General features: G+C 43.4%; 1 protein-coding gene and 1 long non-coding RNA gene across 5 annotated transcripts in view; both read right to left on the bottom strand.

Moving 5' to 3' along the window:
* Window positions 1-16,780, bottom strand: part of LOC133223530 (uncharacterized) — a 77,731-nt gene that overhangs the window by 38,741 nt on the left and 22,210 nt on the right. The gene's annotated exons all lie outside the window — the stretch shown is intronic.
* The window catches only part of ZC3H12C (zinc finger CCCH-type containing 12C), a 42,463-nt gene continuing 32,772 nt past the window's right edge, over window positions 7,090-16,780 (bottom strand). For all 4 annotated transcript variants that reach the window (XM_061374300.1, XM_061374299.1, XM_061374298.1 and 1 more), the window contains exons 3-6: window positions 12,532-12,671; window positions 11,276-11,510; window positions 10,335-10,441; window positions 7,090-9,571 (exon numbers count right to left, since the gene is read on the bottom strand). In XM_061374300.1, coding sequence (XP_061230284.1) covers window positions 8,175-9,571; window positions 10,335-10,441; window positions 11,276-11,510; window positions 12,532-12,671 — 1,879 coding nt within the window. In that variant the 3' untranslated portion in view covers window positions 7,090-8,174. The remainder of the gene's footprint in view (window positions 9,572-10,334; window positions 10,442-11,275; window positions 11,511-12,531; window positions 12,672-16,780) is intronic.

Genomic DNA, 16,780 nt, shown 5'->3' with positions numbered 1-16,780 from the left:
CCCTCCCCAGCAATAAAAGAACATTTCTTATTCTGAAATTGGCAAAGTATAAATTAAATCCAGGTTTGTGCATGCCTGGAAGCCTTGTATACATGGATGAAAACCTCATTCCTCCCCCTTGCCTCCCAAGCGCCCCTGGCACGGCCCCAGTGCAGTTTTCCCCTTCTGAGGCTGCTTTCCAAGGTGTGGAGTGTTGGGTCACCCAAACCACCGCCACAGCTCCGGTTCCAGGGCACAGTTGGGATCGCTGTAAGCCGAGCCTGGCTGACGTAAGGAACCTGCTGGTGAGCACCCAGCACCAGCGCCTTATTCCCCACATTCCTCTTGCTTATGTGTCACCCAGCTCATGTAAATTAATAGTGGCATTTAATTTCCACCATCCCTACCTGCTGCTCTTGGCCAGTGAAACTGCAAGGGGAAAATAAAGGAAGCAGCACTGTGCCAGCAGTGTATCTCCTGCCTGCAGTGCACATCTGAAATGGATGAAACGTGTTTTTCTCCCCTCTTGACCCAATCAATGTCTTTAAGAGAACAGCAACTTGCAGGAAAAGCAACCTCTTTTCTACTTAACTTGTCTGAGTGGAGGCTGCAGGTCAGGTCTCTTGTGGACATGCATGTGCGGTCCTCAGCGTCTTCAGACAGCTCTGCTCAGCCTGGTGAACACAGCCGAAGTCAGTCACACTTCTGAGACCATAGATGAGACCATCCTCTACTTACACTTTGGAGGATGGAGCCTCTACCCTCCATTTTGCTGTCAGGTGAATAATGTGATCCTATTTTTAAAAGTGCAAAGTGTGCAGAGGATGCTATTTAATATCCTCATCTACTGCAAATAGAAGATTCCTGAATCCATTATGTGGAGACACAAAGCCAGTGCTTTACAGAGAGACTTTAACCAGCTGGTGAACAAAACTGGCAGCACTGTGCTGTCAGCAGCCAAGGAAACCTCACCTCAGCATCCATCTTTTCCTGCTGGAGATGGGATCACGCATCCTGAGCCCTCCCTCTGTTTACACGGATGCTCTTTGCTCAAGCTCCAAGCAGTGATTCACTGAGAAGTAGCTGCAACAAAACAAACAGCACTTCAGAACATGAGGTATGTCCATGCTGCTAGTGCGAGGGCTCAGCAGAGCTGAAGGTGATAGGAGCACCTGGGCCAGCAATAGCCCAGCCTGGCTCCTGATAGCAGTGCAGCAGAGGCGCCCGTCTGTTGGAGCACAAGCAGCTTCACACCAGAGCCTGCAGAGGAGCCACCAGCTAGAGCCAAGCAGCATGTCAGCGGTGGTGCAGGCAGCACTGGTGCTTCTGGGATGGGACCACCTTACCCTGTGAGCCAGGGCTTCCCCCCCCATGCACTGCATACAGCTTCCCATCACTCCTCCACTGCGCTGCTGCTGTGATCAGTCATGGGTCGTGCACACTGTGATGAGCTCCAAGAGCGGCATCCCCAGGGATTGTCATATTCCCACTTGGCTGCTGGGCAGGGACCGACACACCTTGCTCCAGTGCCTGCATTTGCCCTGAAAGGCAGCACAGTCATAAGGATAGACTCAGGCTGGGCACAGTAAAGCAGCACGTCAAGAGCTATGCAAAACACTTACGTTAGGCGAATTACCAGGGCAACACTATGGGGTTTGGGGTTGCTCATTCTGCCTGCAGTTTTATTGCCTGACTTCACTCTTCGCTGCACAGCTGGCAGGCTGCTCCTGCACCTGCATGTAGGGCTGGAGAGGGAGGAGAAGGGGTCCCAGCATGGTTGGTGTGGCCCTACCCCGGCAATGCAGTTTGGCAAAAATACAATTCAACAGCACTGGGTAGTATGAATAGTCATTTCATCACAGATGAGAACACTGCAGTATCTTCACATTCTGGATAACTGCTCTGTTCTGCTGTAAATTCCATTCACCCCACAAAATTTGGAGCTAGGCTACACAATGGAAGATGAATAAATGTGTAGCAGAACTTGAAAGCAGACAGGTCCACCCCTGCCCCATCCCTGGCAGTGTTCAAGGCCAGGCTGGACAGGGCCTTGAGCAACCTGGTCTAGTGGAAGGTGTCCCTGTCCATGGCAGGGAGTTGGACTAGATGAGCTTTGCGATATTTTCCCACCGAAAACATCCTATGATTCAACTGGCAAAACATCTAAATCCAAATTCTGCCTCTAACTGACTGATGTGGCTACCTAACCCCAGAGCTTCAGTTTTCTCAGTAAGCAACACCAGGGGGAAGAGACTATTAAATATGATTTACTACATTAAAAATGAACTGATAATCTATAATAATTTCTGTGTTTGAAACTGTTTAAATTTACTCAAAGTGAGCAGTTCTATTGTGCAGGCAGGAACACAAAGCTGTCTGTAATTCACTGCTATGTGCTCTTGAGATCTATTTATTTTTCTCTATGAAATAAAACCAGCCCATCAGTGAGGGAAATGAATCTTTATTTTTGTTTTCTCTAAAAGCAGAATCCAGGTACATGTTTTTGTGTATGGTTTAGAAGGTGGTTTTAAGATGTGAATAGTCACATCACAGAAAAAACACAGACCAACCAGTGCAGGAAGGAAGAGCCAGTTTGACAATTGCTTTATCAAGCTAGTCCGAACATGGTTTTTAACTGATGTTTTTGCTGGAGCGGACTTGAGGACAGTATCAAAATCTCACCTACTCAACACAAGTACAGGGAAAACGAGGGGAAAAGGAACTACACAACACTATTATTGCTGCTGTAGCTGCATTTCTGTTTCCTTGCAGGATGTACTATGCTGGTAAAACAGTTTCTATCAGTTTCATTTAAGAACGTCATTCAGATAAATAAAAAGCAACCAACCAGCCAACCTAACATGGTAAACTAGGCTTCATCTGAGACCACGGGAAAAAGGGTTCTACAAAAAGCCAAGAGGTTTTGGTTTGCAAGGTGAAGAGTAGATTTTCCACCTTTGAAACACTGAGGATGGATGTGCTTAAACATCTGCACGGTTTGATTCCTAAGTGTTCCAAGAACCACAGAGTGCAATCCTGGCTGAACAACCTGTCAGCACCAGTGAGATCTCACCTCCTTCTGGGCGCAGGCAGCTCCCCAGATGGGCTCCAGATGTGCTCCTCAAGGCCCAGCCCTCCTGCACTTACACACAGGCCAGCTTTACTCAGGGCTTCCCTTGCACCACAGGACTGGCTGATGTGAGTGTGCTGGAGGCAGGCAGATGGGTAAGTGTGCAGGAGCCTGGACCCTGCAGTGACTATGAAGTCTAAGAGAGGGGATGAGAACTATTGCAGTCATTTAGGTTAAAGTGTAGACAGAGTAATAAACACTTCAAGCACAAGCCCTTTATGACCTGAAAATGGAAGCTGGGAAACTATTTAAAGCATACTTGTACCTCTGAGCAGCACACAGTATTTGATAGTGCCTGTATAAAGATCTACCATGTAGCTCAAGTGTACCCGTGTACTACCTTGTAAAGCACTGTAAGAAAAACCCAGCATAAGGGAGGATGGTTCACATGCAAACAGACATGTCCCATGTGATCAGGTGATGACATCACCAGTTTGTGATGAAACCTTAAGATACATGAAATGCATTCTAGAATATCTCGAGATGAAGTCTGAACATCTCACGTGTTACCTAGCAAAAGGTTAGCTGGAACAATCATTTAACACAGGTGATTTTAGGGTTAGTTACGTGGTTTGTCTAAACAGGGCGCACATGCATATTTAATTTGAACACAATTCTTAAACTGTGCTTCTCTGAAATTCCCAAAGTACATAAAATGCACAATTTGACATTTATGAAACCTCAGCCCTTTTATAAAAATCAGAACAAGGCAACAGGGTTTTAAGTTTAAATCTAGTGTTTTTTCTTCTCAGCAGTCTTAGTTCCTATGATTAAGAAAAGGGAAAAAAAAAAAAAATCCCAACCAAAACCAGCACTCCACCACAGCCTCGTAACGCAAGGAATAAATTAGCAAGAGTCACTGTAAATCAAAATAAATAACTTCTCCATTATTTTATTTAAACAAACGGACTCTTTAATTGCACAGTATTTTAAATTCTCAGTAGCAGTGGAAAGTCATTTGGGCATTTTTCTAAATGCTCCAGAGAGTATGAAAGCATTGTGTCTCCCGTTTCAAGCTTTACACATCAAAAATACCTTGGTCAGACCGTCAGCCGATACAGCTGACAGATGTTTTGGTAGTCTCTTCCTGCGGCAGGATGCTGCGGTATGTCTCACCCTGCCGGGGCAGACGTGCCCAGCCCTCTGCTCCCAGTGAGGTATTCTGGTTTACACCCAAAGCTGTGATGGGGTTGGAAAAGCATTCGCCGTTAGCTATGATGTTCACAGAGAAGATCACCAACAGCTCGGTAACAGTCCACACACGCCAAGGCTGCGGAAGTCCCTCTCAAGGGCTTCACCTGACCAGCACCCCTTCTTTTTGGAGTGTCACACAAACACATCAGGCTTGTGGCTCTCTCCAGAGCACTTCTGCATTGCAGGACCAAGCTACAATTCAGACATACCACATAAAACAGGACACCTGAAAAGATACAGTCTTACCTCTGACTATTAGCAGTAGTCTTAAACCCACTTGCCAAGTATATGTGAGAGTGTGTATCTATATGCACACTTGTATTTGTGTGTTTAAAAAAAAAGACAAGCGATTAATACTGTCACAGCCTGGTGCACTGAGCTCCAAGTTATGTATTCGTGGGACATACTTAATAACTCTTAAATACTGGCAATGCATTGTTGTATACAAAACAATTGTGGGCAGATGCCTAATGTAAATACGCATTCAAAATACTGTGAATCTATATGCCACTGCTGATGTACCTATAATAGCTCAGGACTGCATACAGAGTTCCCGCTAAGTATCAAAACAACTCTCAAGTACTGAAGGCAAGGGAAAGTGTTGCCCTCTTTAAGAAGGTGGGATAGGCCTAATTCTGAGGTACTTAATCCTCTGCTGCAAGTCTAGCACTCAGCTGTGGCAAAGGCAGTACCACTGCACCACCTGTACTGTTTAAGTAACATGGGATGTTACAGTTCAATTTGCATCAACACAATTACATTGACAAATGTAGTATTCAGCCAGTATCTTTGTGTTCATATTTACTACTGGTGTCCTCTCTAAAGGCTGTTAAATATATAAATGGATTTCTTCATTGTAGAGGCATTCACATGCAGCTCCTCATTTCACCATTATCATAGCAAAACCAAAAGAAATACCAAGGCCAGTATTTTGTCCACAGTAAATCTGCTTTACCCAACAAAACAGAGACTAAGGGGAACTAGCACATCATTGCACAACGTTAAAACCACCAAATTACCCCTGTTCTTACACTTTTAAAGCATTTTCAGTGCTTGAGTACAAAACACAGAACCTATGACAAGAATTTTCTAGCAATCAACACACTTTCTGGGATTTGATACTGCATTTAATGTACACAGTCAATACTGACAACCTGGGTCTGGGCGCTGCAGCACACAGTCCCACATGTCTCCTTGCACCATTCTGACAACGTGGCTAAGCCTGCGCATCCAGTATTCTAGATGTACTGCTACATGTACATGGTAGGAAGCATTCTGATGCTCACGTGGTAGGGAAAAAGACAAAATGCCTCTGTTTGTTACACACACAATGTTTCTGTTCATGCTTAAAGGAATTCAACTTTCAGCACAAGTAAATTCCTACATAAAAAATAAGTGTAGAAACCTATTAAAACCACAAATATAATAATTGCATTATTAAAACAGCTGCATCTACACTATGGTGTAGTACGTAAGTGTAATTCAATTTAAAACAATCTTAGTGTACAACTAAGATGAGACCCATTTCCCAGTCCAAACCTCAGCATCAGTGCTGCATCGATCTCCACATTAAAACATGCTCTACCGGTGGCGACCAACCAAATCCAGGGAAAAACTGTTGCCAGAGGTGACGAGGTCCTCTCCCTAACCAGACAACGCACGACAGATGGCACAGAGCCCCTCCAGTATCGCTGCAGGGACAGGCAGTGGCAGATCCCGCAGCGCATCAGCAGTGGAAGCTGCAAGAGCACTACGTCCTGAATTGGTTTGCTGAACATGGTTCAGATTATTGGATATGTCTATAAGCACAATGCTCTTTAGAAGCATTTACTGTATACCTAAGCCCTACTCGCTGCAACACATGGTGTCACACAAGTAGTGAAAACGTCTTCGTATTCAAAGGTGCTTGGACATCATTTTTAGGCAGCATTTTACCTTTATTTTAGTTGAGTTCCCACTACAAAGATTTTAGAAGGAAGAAGACGCCAATAGTTTCTTCTTTTTCTTTTTGATATGTGAAATTGCGACAGACACCTAAATAAATATCTACTGTCACTTTCCTACATCTATCCTATGTCTGAAATCTCTATTTTTTAAATAAGGGATAAAATGTTGCCCAAAAGACTAGTTATAGTTATACATTTGTGTTTCTACTAAATCTACAAATCAGAATAGTTCTCAGTTAAAAAGATACAATTTGTATCAACAGTAAAAGGTACTTTCTGGTTCTTCAGGGCCTTACTTTAAATTCCAGCAAGTATACCAAAATTATCAGCAGTAATAGTGTAAACTAGTGATTTGGTTTTTTAACACTGAACATTGTTACAATGGATGGAAACCTAAAACTCTTGGCAACTATGTCACATAAGTACATCTGACATCAATTGCAAAATCTATTTCTATCGTATATATCTAAAAAAGCTTACGAGGTGCTAGTAAAACCCATGTTTTAAAACCAGAAATATCCCTTACTAATACTAAACCAGACTCAGTTTGTCTGTTTCTAAAACTACACTATTTGTGGCAAGAATAGGCCTACACGATCCAACAGGCCGAAAACTAAGTTCAGAAACACATACAGTATCTTCTCTCCCCACAACCCCCCCCTCCCCACTGAAACAGAACGGAAAATAAACACTTTAAGTTATTATTCTGAGCTACAATATCATACCATAGTGCAGTTAATAAATGTTGCATATCCTCAACACACAAAACCTTTTCAGGCCAGCCTTGATAAATAGCAAGAAAAATCAAACAGTATCTTAAATACAAAAGTTGCATTGAGATAATTAAATTCATTTAAAAACAGGTAAATATTTTATGAAAAGCGTATTTTATCCAGTACACTTGTGCAGCAATACAAAGAAAAACCCACATAAAACTACTAAATGGGACCTTACGATTTCAGGGCCCCTTCTCCTCACCAGAAATACACAGAGCTTGGTAACAACACACAGGAACGGAAACAGGGGAGGCTGGTGTCGGGGGGGGTTCTGAGCATTTGCAGCTTCTGGCAGGTTCAAAGGGGCTGCAAATTCCCAGCACCTTTGAAAATCAGGCAATAAGGCTTTTACCTTATCCATAAATAGTAAACAAAAAAAACCCACCATTTTTTTTCCTCCTCTGATTGCACCTGATCTTACTAATAGACTGCATCAACAAAACATGTAACTATTCAAACAAAACAAAGCAAGCAATGAAAAGTGCCATACTATAAATTACCAATATATTCTTACCCATTTCACTGTTAACTGGTAACTCAATTATTTGTTTAAAAAACCAAAGTCAGTGCTGTTGCAACTCTTTGTTTCCTATAAATAGATGATTATAGCACAAAAAAGCTCACAAAAACAAACAAACAAACAAACATAGATACTTATGGTGTTGTAAAAAGTTCAAAAACTTGGCTTGAAAATTGCCTGCCAGAAGTAGCAAAATCCTTTCTGCAGGTTGTTTTAATACCACACAGACCAAGGACAAACATCCAGCAAGTTAAAAACGAAAACAAAAATCCCAACAACATGTAACAAGGATAGAAAGTGCTGCATATAAACCCCTGATGCACCAAAGATTATAACCAGAGACCACAGATTATTTTTATATATATATCTATATATATTAATTTAAACTGGAACATTTTCCAGATGTGAAAATAGCCATTTAAAAAATTTCAAACTAGAACACGAAACATATCTGGTACTTCCGATGCATGGGGCTATACATACAGACTCCATGATACAGTATTTCACATAAACGGATTACTATATAACCTCCTTGCTGAGAAGGAGATCCCAAATGCTATTGTAGCAAACCTCCCTCAGCATTAGAGCTGAGCTGAAAACTACTAGACACCACAAAGATGCATCATCTCTCAATAACCTAGCTGAGATTTTTCCATTAAGATGGCTGCAGCGAGCTGCTGAGCGTCAGTCACATGAGGGTTCTTCTTCATCACGATTCTCACAAGATCAGGGGGGAAGATGTTGCAGAGGTTAATGTAAACCTTCTCCCGTGTGTCTTGGTGCCTTGGAGGGTCTTGAGGGATTCCACAGTAAGGTACACGCCAGGTCTGGTCCTGCTGTTCAGGTAAGCTTTGGAAGGCAAACTGCTCATAACACGGCTGCGTGGGGTTACTTGACAACGAGTAGGTCTGGCGGTAGCCATATGCATCCATCCCATAACTCTGCCTATCCCAACTTCCAAGCCCATCTTGGCCAGAATAAGGCTTTCTGTGTCTTAATGGAGAATTATCATATAAACGTGAGTCTGAAATGCTGTCTATTCTTGTGGACACGAGGGCTCTCCCCAGATGCATGGTCTTTGTGTGTGATGAACTCTGAGATGCAGAGTAGTCATTGGGACAACTAGAACGAGCACCAACTGTTGGATGCTGCAGATGCACAGCCATGTATGGAACTGGAGGTTTGTGGTGATGCTTTGGTTCTTCAGGACTATAGTTTTGCACTCGTGCAAGAGGCTCATGGTAGCTCTGCAGGAAAGGCTGAGTGTTAAGGCGGCTGTGGGGGTGCATATGTTGGCACTTCAAGTTCTCCTCCAGCTGTGGGTCAGGAGAACTCATGTAAGAGCGATCGCTGTAACCCACGTAGGAATCGCTACTGCCACAGCTAATGCTCCCTTCACTGCTGCAGTCAGAAGCTACAGAGCTAATCCTATAATCTGTGTCCAAGGAGAAGCGCCTCTCAGGACTACGTGGACCAGATATACTTAGGTTTGAATATGCACTCAGCATAGAGTAATAGCCTACATCCACAGGAGACTCACATTTTGGATACTGGTCATAAGGCATTGGTGTTCCGTGATTTTTGGTTGCCATCATCACTGTAGAATACTGTCCCTGTGGTCTTTGATCCTGAGGTGGGAAGTGAACTCCGGATGGAAGGCCGTTAGTTAAAGGTGCAGTACTTTGGGGTTTTGCAGCAGAGGAACTTGGTATGCTAACTAAAGAAGGTACAGACCTGGTTTCCAATTTGTTTTTGGTGGGAAGCTTTTCCTCCAAGTCTTGATAGACTTGAGTCCTTATACTAGGATCTGATTGCCTCTTTGGAGCAGCACGTTTCAGCTCAGAAGTGCCATCATTTTTAGTGCTACAGGGAACACTATTGCTTTTTACCAGTCCTCCTTCACTTGTAGTTTTGGCAGCTGTGCTTCTAGACATGGCACGAAGTTCATCAGCTACAGATCGCTGAGGTTGATTTCCTCTTTCTGGATGATAGTATTTGCATTTGTGTCCATAGGTACATTTCTTCCCTATTAATACAAACATAAACATAAAAAAACATAATCAACCAAAATCTATCAATAATCAAACAGAAGAAATGTCCCTAATTTACAGTTTTACTGATGACTGAAAGGTCTTGCAAATGGCTTTGTGTAACACAGGGTGAGGCCTAAGATCTTCTCTTTGTATTGTGGGAAAAAGAGGCAATGGCAGCGTGCTGCAGCTAGTGCTCTGGGAATGCAGGCCAACACAACTAGACACATTGAGAGCTTAACATGACACTGTCAGTCTGCCTGTACACACCTGCAGTATCGGGCCAAGGAGATATACAGGCAGAAAACTTAACAGGAAAGTCCCAAGAGTCATAAGACCAGCAGGTCTCAGCTCAGTTGAAATGGTGGTGTGCCTGTGGGGATGCTCAGCAGCCAAAGTTCAGACAGATCAGTCAATTTTCTGGAAGAAAATTTACACATTTTATGACCAAATCACATTACAAAAGCGCTTTCTTGAGCCTGTAGAATTTAGGTGCTGTTTTGGATCTATTCCTACAAATGATTAATAAATTTGCTCTGTTAGTTCAACTAGTAGACAGAAATGTTCTCTAACTGGCACATGAAAAAAAATCACCTCGCTTCCCACCATCAGCTCAGCATTTCAACCATTTCAACCAGGCTAAGACAACAATGTAAAAACCTCTGTTGAAAAGCTTTTATTTTTGGCAGTGTTAACATAAAGCAGGACTTTGTCCACAGCCCTGGCAGTGCACAAAACTGACAAATTAAATCAAATTACCATATGGACACGGTTGCTTCTTATGTTCTGGCACAATAGGCTTCTTCCTAAGAAAATTGTCCAGACTTGGCCCATGGCGGCCAAGAGGATCATCAGGAGGCATAAATCTATAAAGCAAACCAAAAAGTATTATGGAAGCAAACAACCCTTTTCATATTCCTCATGCAATGATCAAGAACCTCATGACTATGTCCTACACCATAACCTGCCATGCTGACATTTTTAAGTCTGGGTATTTTGAGAGGTGTTTTGAAATGCCACCTTTCTGCTGCAGGTACTGCCTGAGAGGTGAGTTACAGAAACAGGCACCCCTAGTCTGATTCAGACACCTTTGGTCTAGCTCAGCTGGTTGCTCTGTGGCAAAAAAGCAGGGCTGCACACAACCCATTCCTAAATCAAAGTAAGGGCAGCAATACAGGTTTGAAACCCCACAACTAACTCTGCAAAACTGCTGACTGTCCAGGACTCTTGCTCCAGTACCTAAGCACTCAAATCCAAGTGTCTACTTGGGAGAGTGCAGTGGTAACTGCAGTTGATCTGTATGCCAGGGTAGGAAGACACCACAGATGTATCTAAGCAGACAGTTGAAATAAAGACCTCCTGAGGGTCATTCCAACATGGGGTTTTCTAGGATTTTCTAGAAATGCTGGCTCAGTGTATCGAAAGAACTAGAATATTATACCATAGCATGCATTAAATATACATTGGCATACACCAAAAGAGGAAAAAATAGCATAAAAAATGTATTGTTATAAAAAAGCCAAATCAAAAAACAAAGTTTGAGTACTTTTCATTAGAAGATCCAATCTATGATCCACTATTTCTCCTGTTTTCCTACATGTACCTAATGATTTGGGTGTAACACAGGAAAGTCATACAAGTCTTCGAACTGTCTTTTCCTCAGTTACTGTAGTGGCACATATAAAGACAGAATGACTTACTTGTCATTAACAAATGAATACATCAGCAAGCGTTCATCTATGAACTTCTTCCATTCAGGCTTTTCATTAGCTAGATCCCTGTAGTTATCATTGGAAACAATGATGCCATCTGACTCAAAGGCCAACTTCACTATAAATCGGTCATCATAGCATACCACCCTTCTCCCTTGCACTCGGCGGGATGGGGTGAACACAAGAATCTTCTCCTTTTCTAATTTACGCAAGATTTCTTGATCTACAAGAAATAAGAAAGTTGAAAAGAAAAATAGGTTTGTTTAATCACCACAGACATCAGATTTGAGGAAGAAAATCCAAGCACTTAGGGCTAAATATGATCTTAAAGGTCTCTTTCAACTCACTTGATTCTATATTCTGTGTCTTAACTGGTTATATTTCAGCAGACGATACCTGATACATGGCATGTGGAGTTACAGTCTGCAGTCAACTGGCAACACTTTCAAAAAAGCCCGCAAAGAAATGAAAACCTCCTGTTCCACACCATTACTCTAAGACTAACACAGGGGACCTTGTTCATGCTGCTGTGGTTCAAAAGAAACACAATTTATCAAAATACCTGTTGAAAAACTTCTCTCATTGAAGGGTGTCCTGGGTTTAGCAGCAGCAAAGGGGACAAAGGGGTGCTTTTAAACACTAAGGAATGTTTCAGCAAATAGGAGGGCTACACCCAAGTACAGCCAAGGATTTCCCGTTACTGAGCTCCTTGGTAAGACAGACCTCTTCCTTCTCTTTGTGGTACCCTGCAAGAAACAGCTTTTGAAATAATGCCAATACCTCAAGTTAATGGAATTACTCTGCCCACACAGAGACGCGTACTCCTGAGAAGGTGTCACTGCTAATACCCACACAGACTAAAAACATCTGCGTTCTGAACAAGCACTCTGGCTCTTCAGAAATACTAACAGCATCCCCTAAAAAGAGCTCCAATGTCATTGCATAACCAACAGCAAATAAATGTTTTGGGTTGTTTTTTTTTCTTTTTACCTCCAGTAATACTTCAGAATGTATCTTTCCTGGAATGGTTTACACATTTATATATAAGGTCTTATCAAATCCAAAGAGTTTTCTCTCTAATTCTGCTAAATAAGCATATTTAAAATTTCATGTGGCTCCTTCTTCTCCTACACAGTCTGTCAACCACCTATCTGAATGCATTTTCTCCTTCTTTGTGTGGAATCTGGAGATCACAAGTAGCTCTGAAAGATGGACTCAGAATACTAAGGTGGAACAGATCTTACCTGTAATAAGAGCATCAGGTCTCGACTGTTCTTTCCTCCATGCTGGCACAAACACAGTAACATCCTTGTGGCCTCTTTCCAAAAACCAGTCTACTGCCAATTTGATTCCTCGACAAGAAAATACTTCTTTGTTCCCATGGCTGAAACACATATAAAACTTCCTTATTATATGATTTTGCTTTTCTATGACCATCAGTGGAGCACAGCAGAACGCCCTACAGCTGCTCTGTGGTTTCTAAAGGCAGCTGGGAGTCAGTCCCAGCCTTCCCCAAAGGCTGCCTTCACTTGCAAAATGGTGTGAGATGATGAATCTGTCCAACATTTTTAGCACCTGTACACAGATTAAAAGTAAGGAGGGAAAAATACAAGTAGGGAGCGTTAAAAATCCTCATAGCCCAACCAAAACTGGAGGGAAGGAATGCCATCCAGAGGGACCTCGACATGCTTGTGAGATGGGCTGATGCCCAACTTATGAAGTTTAACCATGACAAGTGCAGGGTCCTACACCTGGGTCAGAGCAATCCCAGGCACAGCTACAGGCTGGGCAGAGAAGAGATTCAGAGCAGCCCTGCGGAGAAGGGACTTGGGGGTGCTGGCTGATGAGAAAGTGAACATGAGCCGGCTTCAGTGTGCGCTCGCAGCCCAGAAAGCCAACCGTATCCTGGGCTGCATCAAAAGGAGTGTGACCAGCAGGTCGAAGCAGGTGATCCTGTCCCTTTACTCTGCTCTTGTGAGACCTCACTTGGAGTATTGTGTGCAGTTCTGGTGTCCTCAACATAAAAACGACATAGATCTGTTGGAACAAGTCCAGAGGAGGGCCATGAGGATGATCAGGGGACTGGAGCACCTCCTGTAGGAAGACAGGCTGAGAAAGTTGGGTCTGTTCAGCCTGGAGAAGAGAAGGCTGTGTTGAGACCTCATAGCAGCCTTCCAGTATCTGAAGGAGGCCTATAAGGATGCTGGGGAGGGACTCTTCATTAGGGACTGTAGTGATAGGACAAGGGGTAATGGGTTCAAACTTAAACAGGGGAAGTTTAGACTGGATATAAGTAAGGAATTATTTACCGTGCAGGTGGTGAGGCACTGGAACGGGTTGCCCAGGGAAATTGTGAATGCTCCATCCCTGGCCGAGTTCAAGGCTAGGTTGGACAGAGCCTTGGGTGACATGGTGTCATGTGAGGTGTCCCTGCCCATGGCAGGGTGGTTTGAACTAGATGATCTTAAGGTCCTTTCCAACCCTAATTATTCTATGATTCTGTGACTCTATAAAAACTATACAGTATAACAGGCACCATGAAGACTTAATGAGGGAAAACAGGAAGCCTGAAATACCAACATAGAAGAGTGTAATGTGTTTAGGAAATGCCAGCAGATGATTACTGAGCACCGGTGTGCTCAGCAGGGGAGGAGACAGCAAATCCCTGCTACAGGAGTTCCGGGAGGTCCCACCCAATGGAAGAGAGAGAAGGTCTGCAAGCCCAAGGGGATAGCAGGCACTCTGCAGCACAGATTAGGCAAACTGGAGAGACTGTCCAAAATCAACACAACAAACCCAAGAATTTGCTTAGTACTGTGCTTCAGAAGGACAAATTAACTGTGTATTAAAAATGCTGTGGAGAGGCAGTTAAGCGGAATCTGATCAGACATAAGCAAAACAAAAGATGTGCATCTGTTGCGCAATAACCGTCTGAGGTAAGGGAAGAGACACAATTATGTCATTTTCTAAAGGCAGATGAGTCCCCAGCCAACTTCTACAGCCAGTTTCAGGCATGACATATTACAAAAGATACGATGAACTAAGAATCCAAAAGAAAGTAAAACAAGACCTATGGGTAAAGGCTGAAGGAAGCACAATTAGTTAATCTGGAGAAAAAAGACAGCCTGTGAAGGAACAAAACAATCTACAATATACAGACGATAATTAAAATAGAGGACAGTGATCAACCATTGGGTGTCTATAGAAAAGTTCCGGTAGCAGGAGGTTGCACGGCAGACACTGTGAGAAGCGGGGCTGTCCCACGCCAGGTATGCCCAGCTCTAGCTGGGTCCACAACTGAGGAGAAGGGAATGAGGAACACCATGGCTAGAGGAGGAGCAGGTACACCCCCAGAGAGACTCGCAGCCTGTGGATAACATGAAAAGTGCAAGAAAGGAGCAGCAGAGATAAACTATGACATTCCAACCCCAACTGTGTACCACTCAGTGCCCCTCTGAAGGGACTGAGCATCACCTGCAGCTATGACAAGGTGCAGGAGAGGTGTCTGGAGTGAGACTGTGATGAGGAAGTGGTGAGGAAGGGTGTTTGCAGTGCAGTGAGCCTGGGAAAACATGTTTCTCACTCCCTTAAGTATTTTAATGTTTGTCTTGTCTTGCTTCCCAAAACCTGAATCAGTAATTTATGTTAACTGGCTATAAGTTAAATTCCCCAAGCAGAGTCTGCTTGGCATGCAACAGACCTTGGTGAGTGATTTCCCTGCCGCTGTTTTGACCCATGAGTTTTCTTATTCATGTTCCTCCTGTTTTCTCTCCTGTTCTGCTGGTGCGGAAGCAGCAGCCAACCCACCACAGTCAGACCAGGTAAGGGCACAAAAGTCCTTTAGACTAAAGAACAAGCAAGACGTACATTACATAAAGCTTTCTATCTGATCAATGGGACAGTCTGTCTATAGATTTCGGGATCTCCTCAATGGACACTTTGTAGAAGAAATCAGCTGGCTCCTCTGGGGCCAGCCTGGGCTTTCCATGCACAGGAGGAGAGGAGCAACTTTGTGAGGTCTCTCCCAGCTCCACAGATCTGTGTAGCAGAAGAAACACACAAGCATGGCAGCACGCCACTACCTTTCGGTTGGCCAGCTTGTTGGGTATAGCAGGTATGACACCATGTGCTTTCCAGAAAGGTAAAAGACAACTCCTTCATCAGGAGTGATTTGTAAAGGGGACAGTATGATGATGGATAGGCACAGGGGTCCTAAAAGTTCCTCCTACTCGCATGTTTTAAGGTAAATAAAACCACCAGAAAGTTATTTAAAAATGTCGTGGGGTTTTTTTTCAGTAGGACCATTCTGAAGTACCTATTTCCAGCTTTCTAAAGCACATCTCTGCTCTGTGTTCCTTGATACAGCTTGAGTAATTGTGCTATGGATGAAGCGCCACAGTGAGAAAGTGACAAAGTGAGAAAACATTTAAAACAATGTTCAGATCCCAAAAGCCTGTGAAGGAGGTGGCGTGAACCTGTGTCTAGGGGTGGAGAGAGAATGAGTCATGGCTAACACCTCTCACAAAGCATCATCCTCAGCAGAGGCTGTGCTGAAGGCCCCAAACAAAAGGAAAAAAGAAAAAACCCAAACCAAACCAAAACATAAAAAACAAACAAAAAAGAGGGGGAAAAAAAAAAGAGGCCACTACACCACTATCTGGACTGAAGTGAGGAGGAACTGTGCTACTTTCTCTTCTACTGACACTGGAGCTGGGACCTGGAAACATATTAAGATATTTTAATCATTGCTGGATATAATAATCAAAAGTTTGTACGTTCAGGCTGGCACAAAGAACTCCAAGGATAGTTTCAGTTCATGATCTGTACCTATAGAGCTAATCTAGGAACACTGTAAAGAGCAAGACATCTATGTATCTCACTATCCTGTTTAGCTATGGTTATAGGCCTCTGCAATAATATGTTCTGTTTTCATCCAATACACTGTAATGACACTGTAGTAATAAAACACATAGCAATCTTTTTTATTAGGCATTGTTTCATACTACCCAATTACTTGTGTTCTTGCTTGCCTGAAAGAGTAGCTCCTTTGTGTATTTCATAGCTTTCTAAAAGCAAAAAATAAAACCACATACAGATAACGTCACATGGGCATAGATGGACTGAGCACACCTTGAGAAGGATTTGGGGGTGCTGGTTAAGGAGAAGCTCAGCATGAGCTGACAGTGTTGGGCTGCATCAAAAGGAGTGTGACCAGCAGATTTAGGGAGTGCTCTCCAGAAGTGGATTTTCCACTTCTCTGCTCTACTGAAACCCCACCTGCAGTACTGTGTTCAGCTCTGGGGCCCTCAACACAGGAAGGACATGGACCTGTTGGAGCAACTCCAGTGGAGACCAAGTATCATCAGAGGCTGGAGCACCTCTTCTGTGGAGACAGGCTGAGACAGTTGGGCTTACTCAGCTTGGAGAAGAGAAGGCTCCGAGGAGACCTTAGAGCAGCTTCCAGTGCCTAAAAGAAGCCTACAAGAAATCCGG

This window comes from Neopsephotus bourkii, unplaced genomic scaffold (assembly GCF_033783945.1).
Source record: "Neopsephotus bourkii isolate Nb327-2 ecotype Australia unplaced genomic scaffold, CSIRO-AGI_Nbou_v1 NB_1638, whole genome shotgun sequence".
In the NCBI taxonomy this organism is placed as follows: Eukaryota; Metazoa; Chordata; class Aves; order Psittaciformes; family Psittacidae; genus Neopsephotus; species Neopsephotus bourkii.
This window is presented reverse-complemented; position numbering and strand designations above follow the sequence as displayed.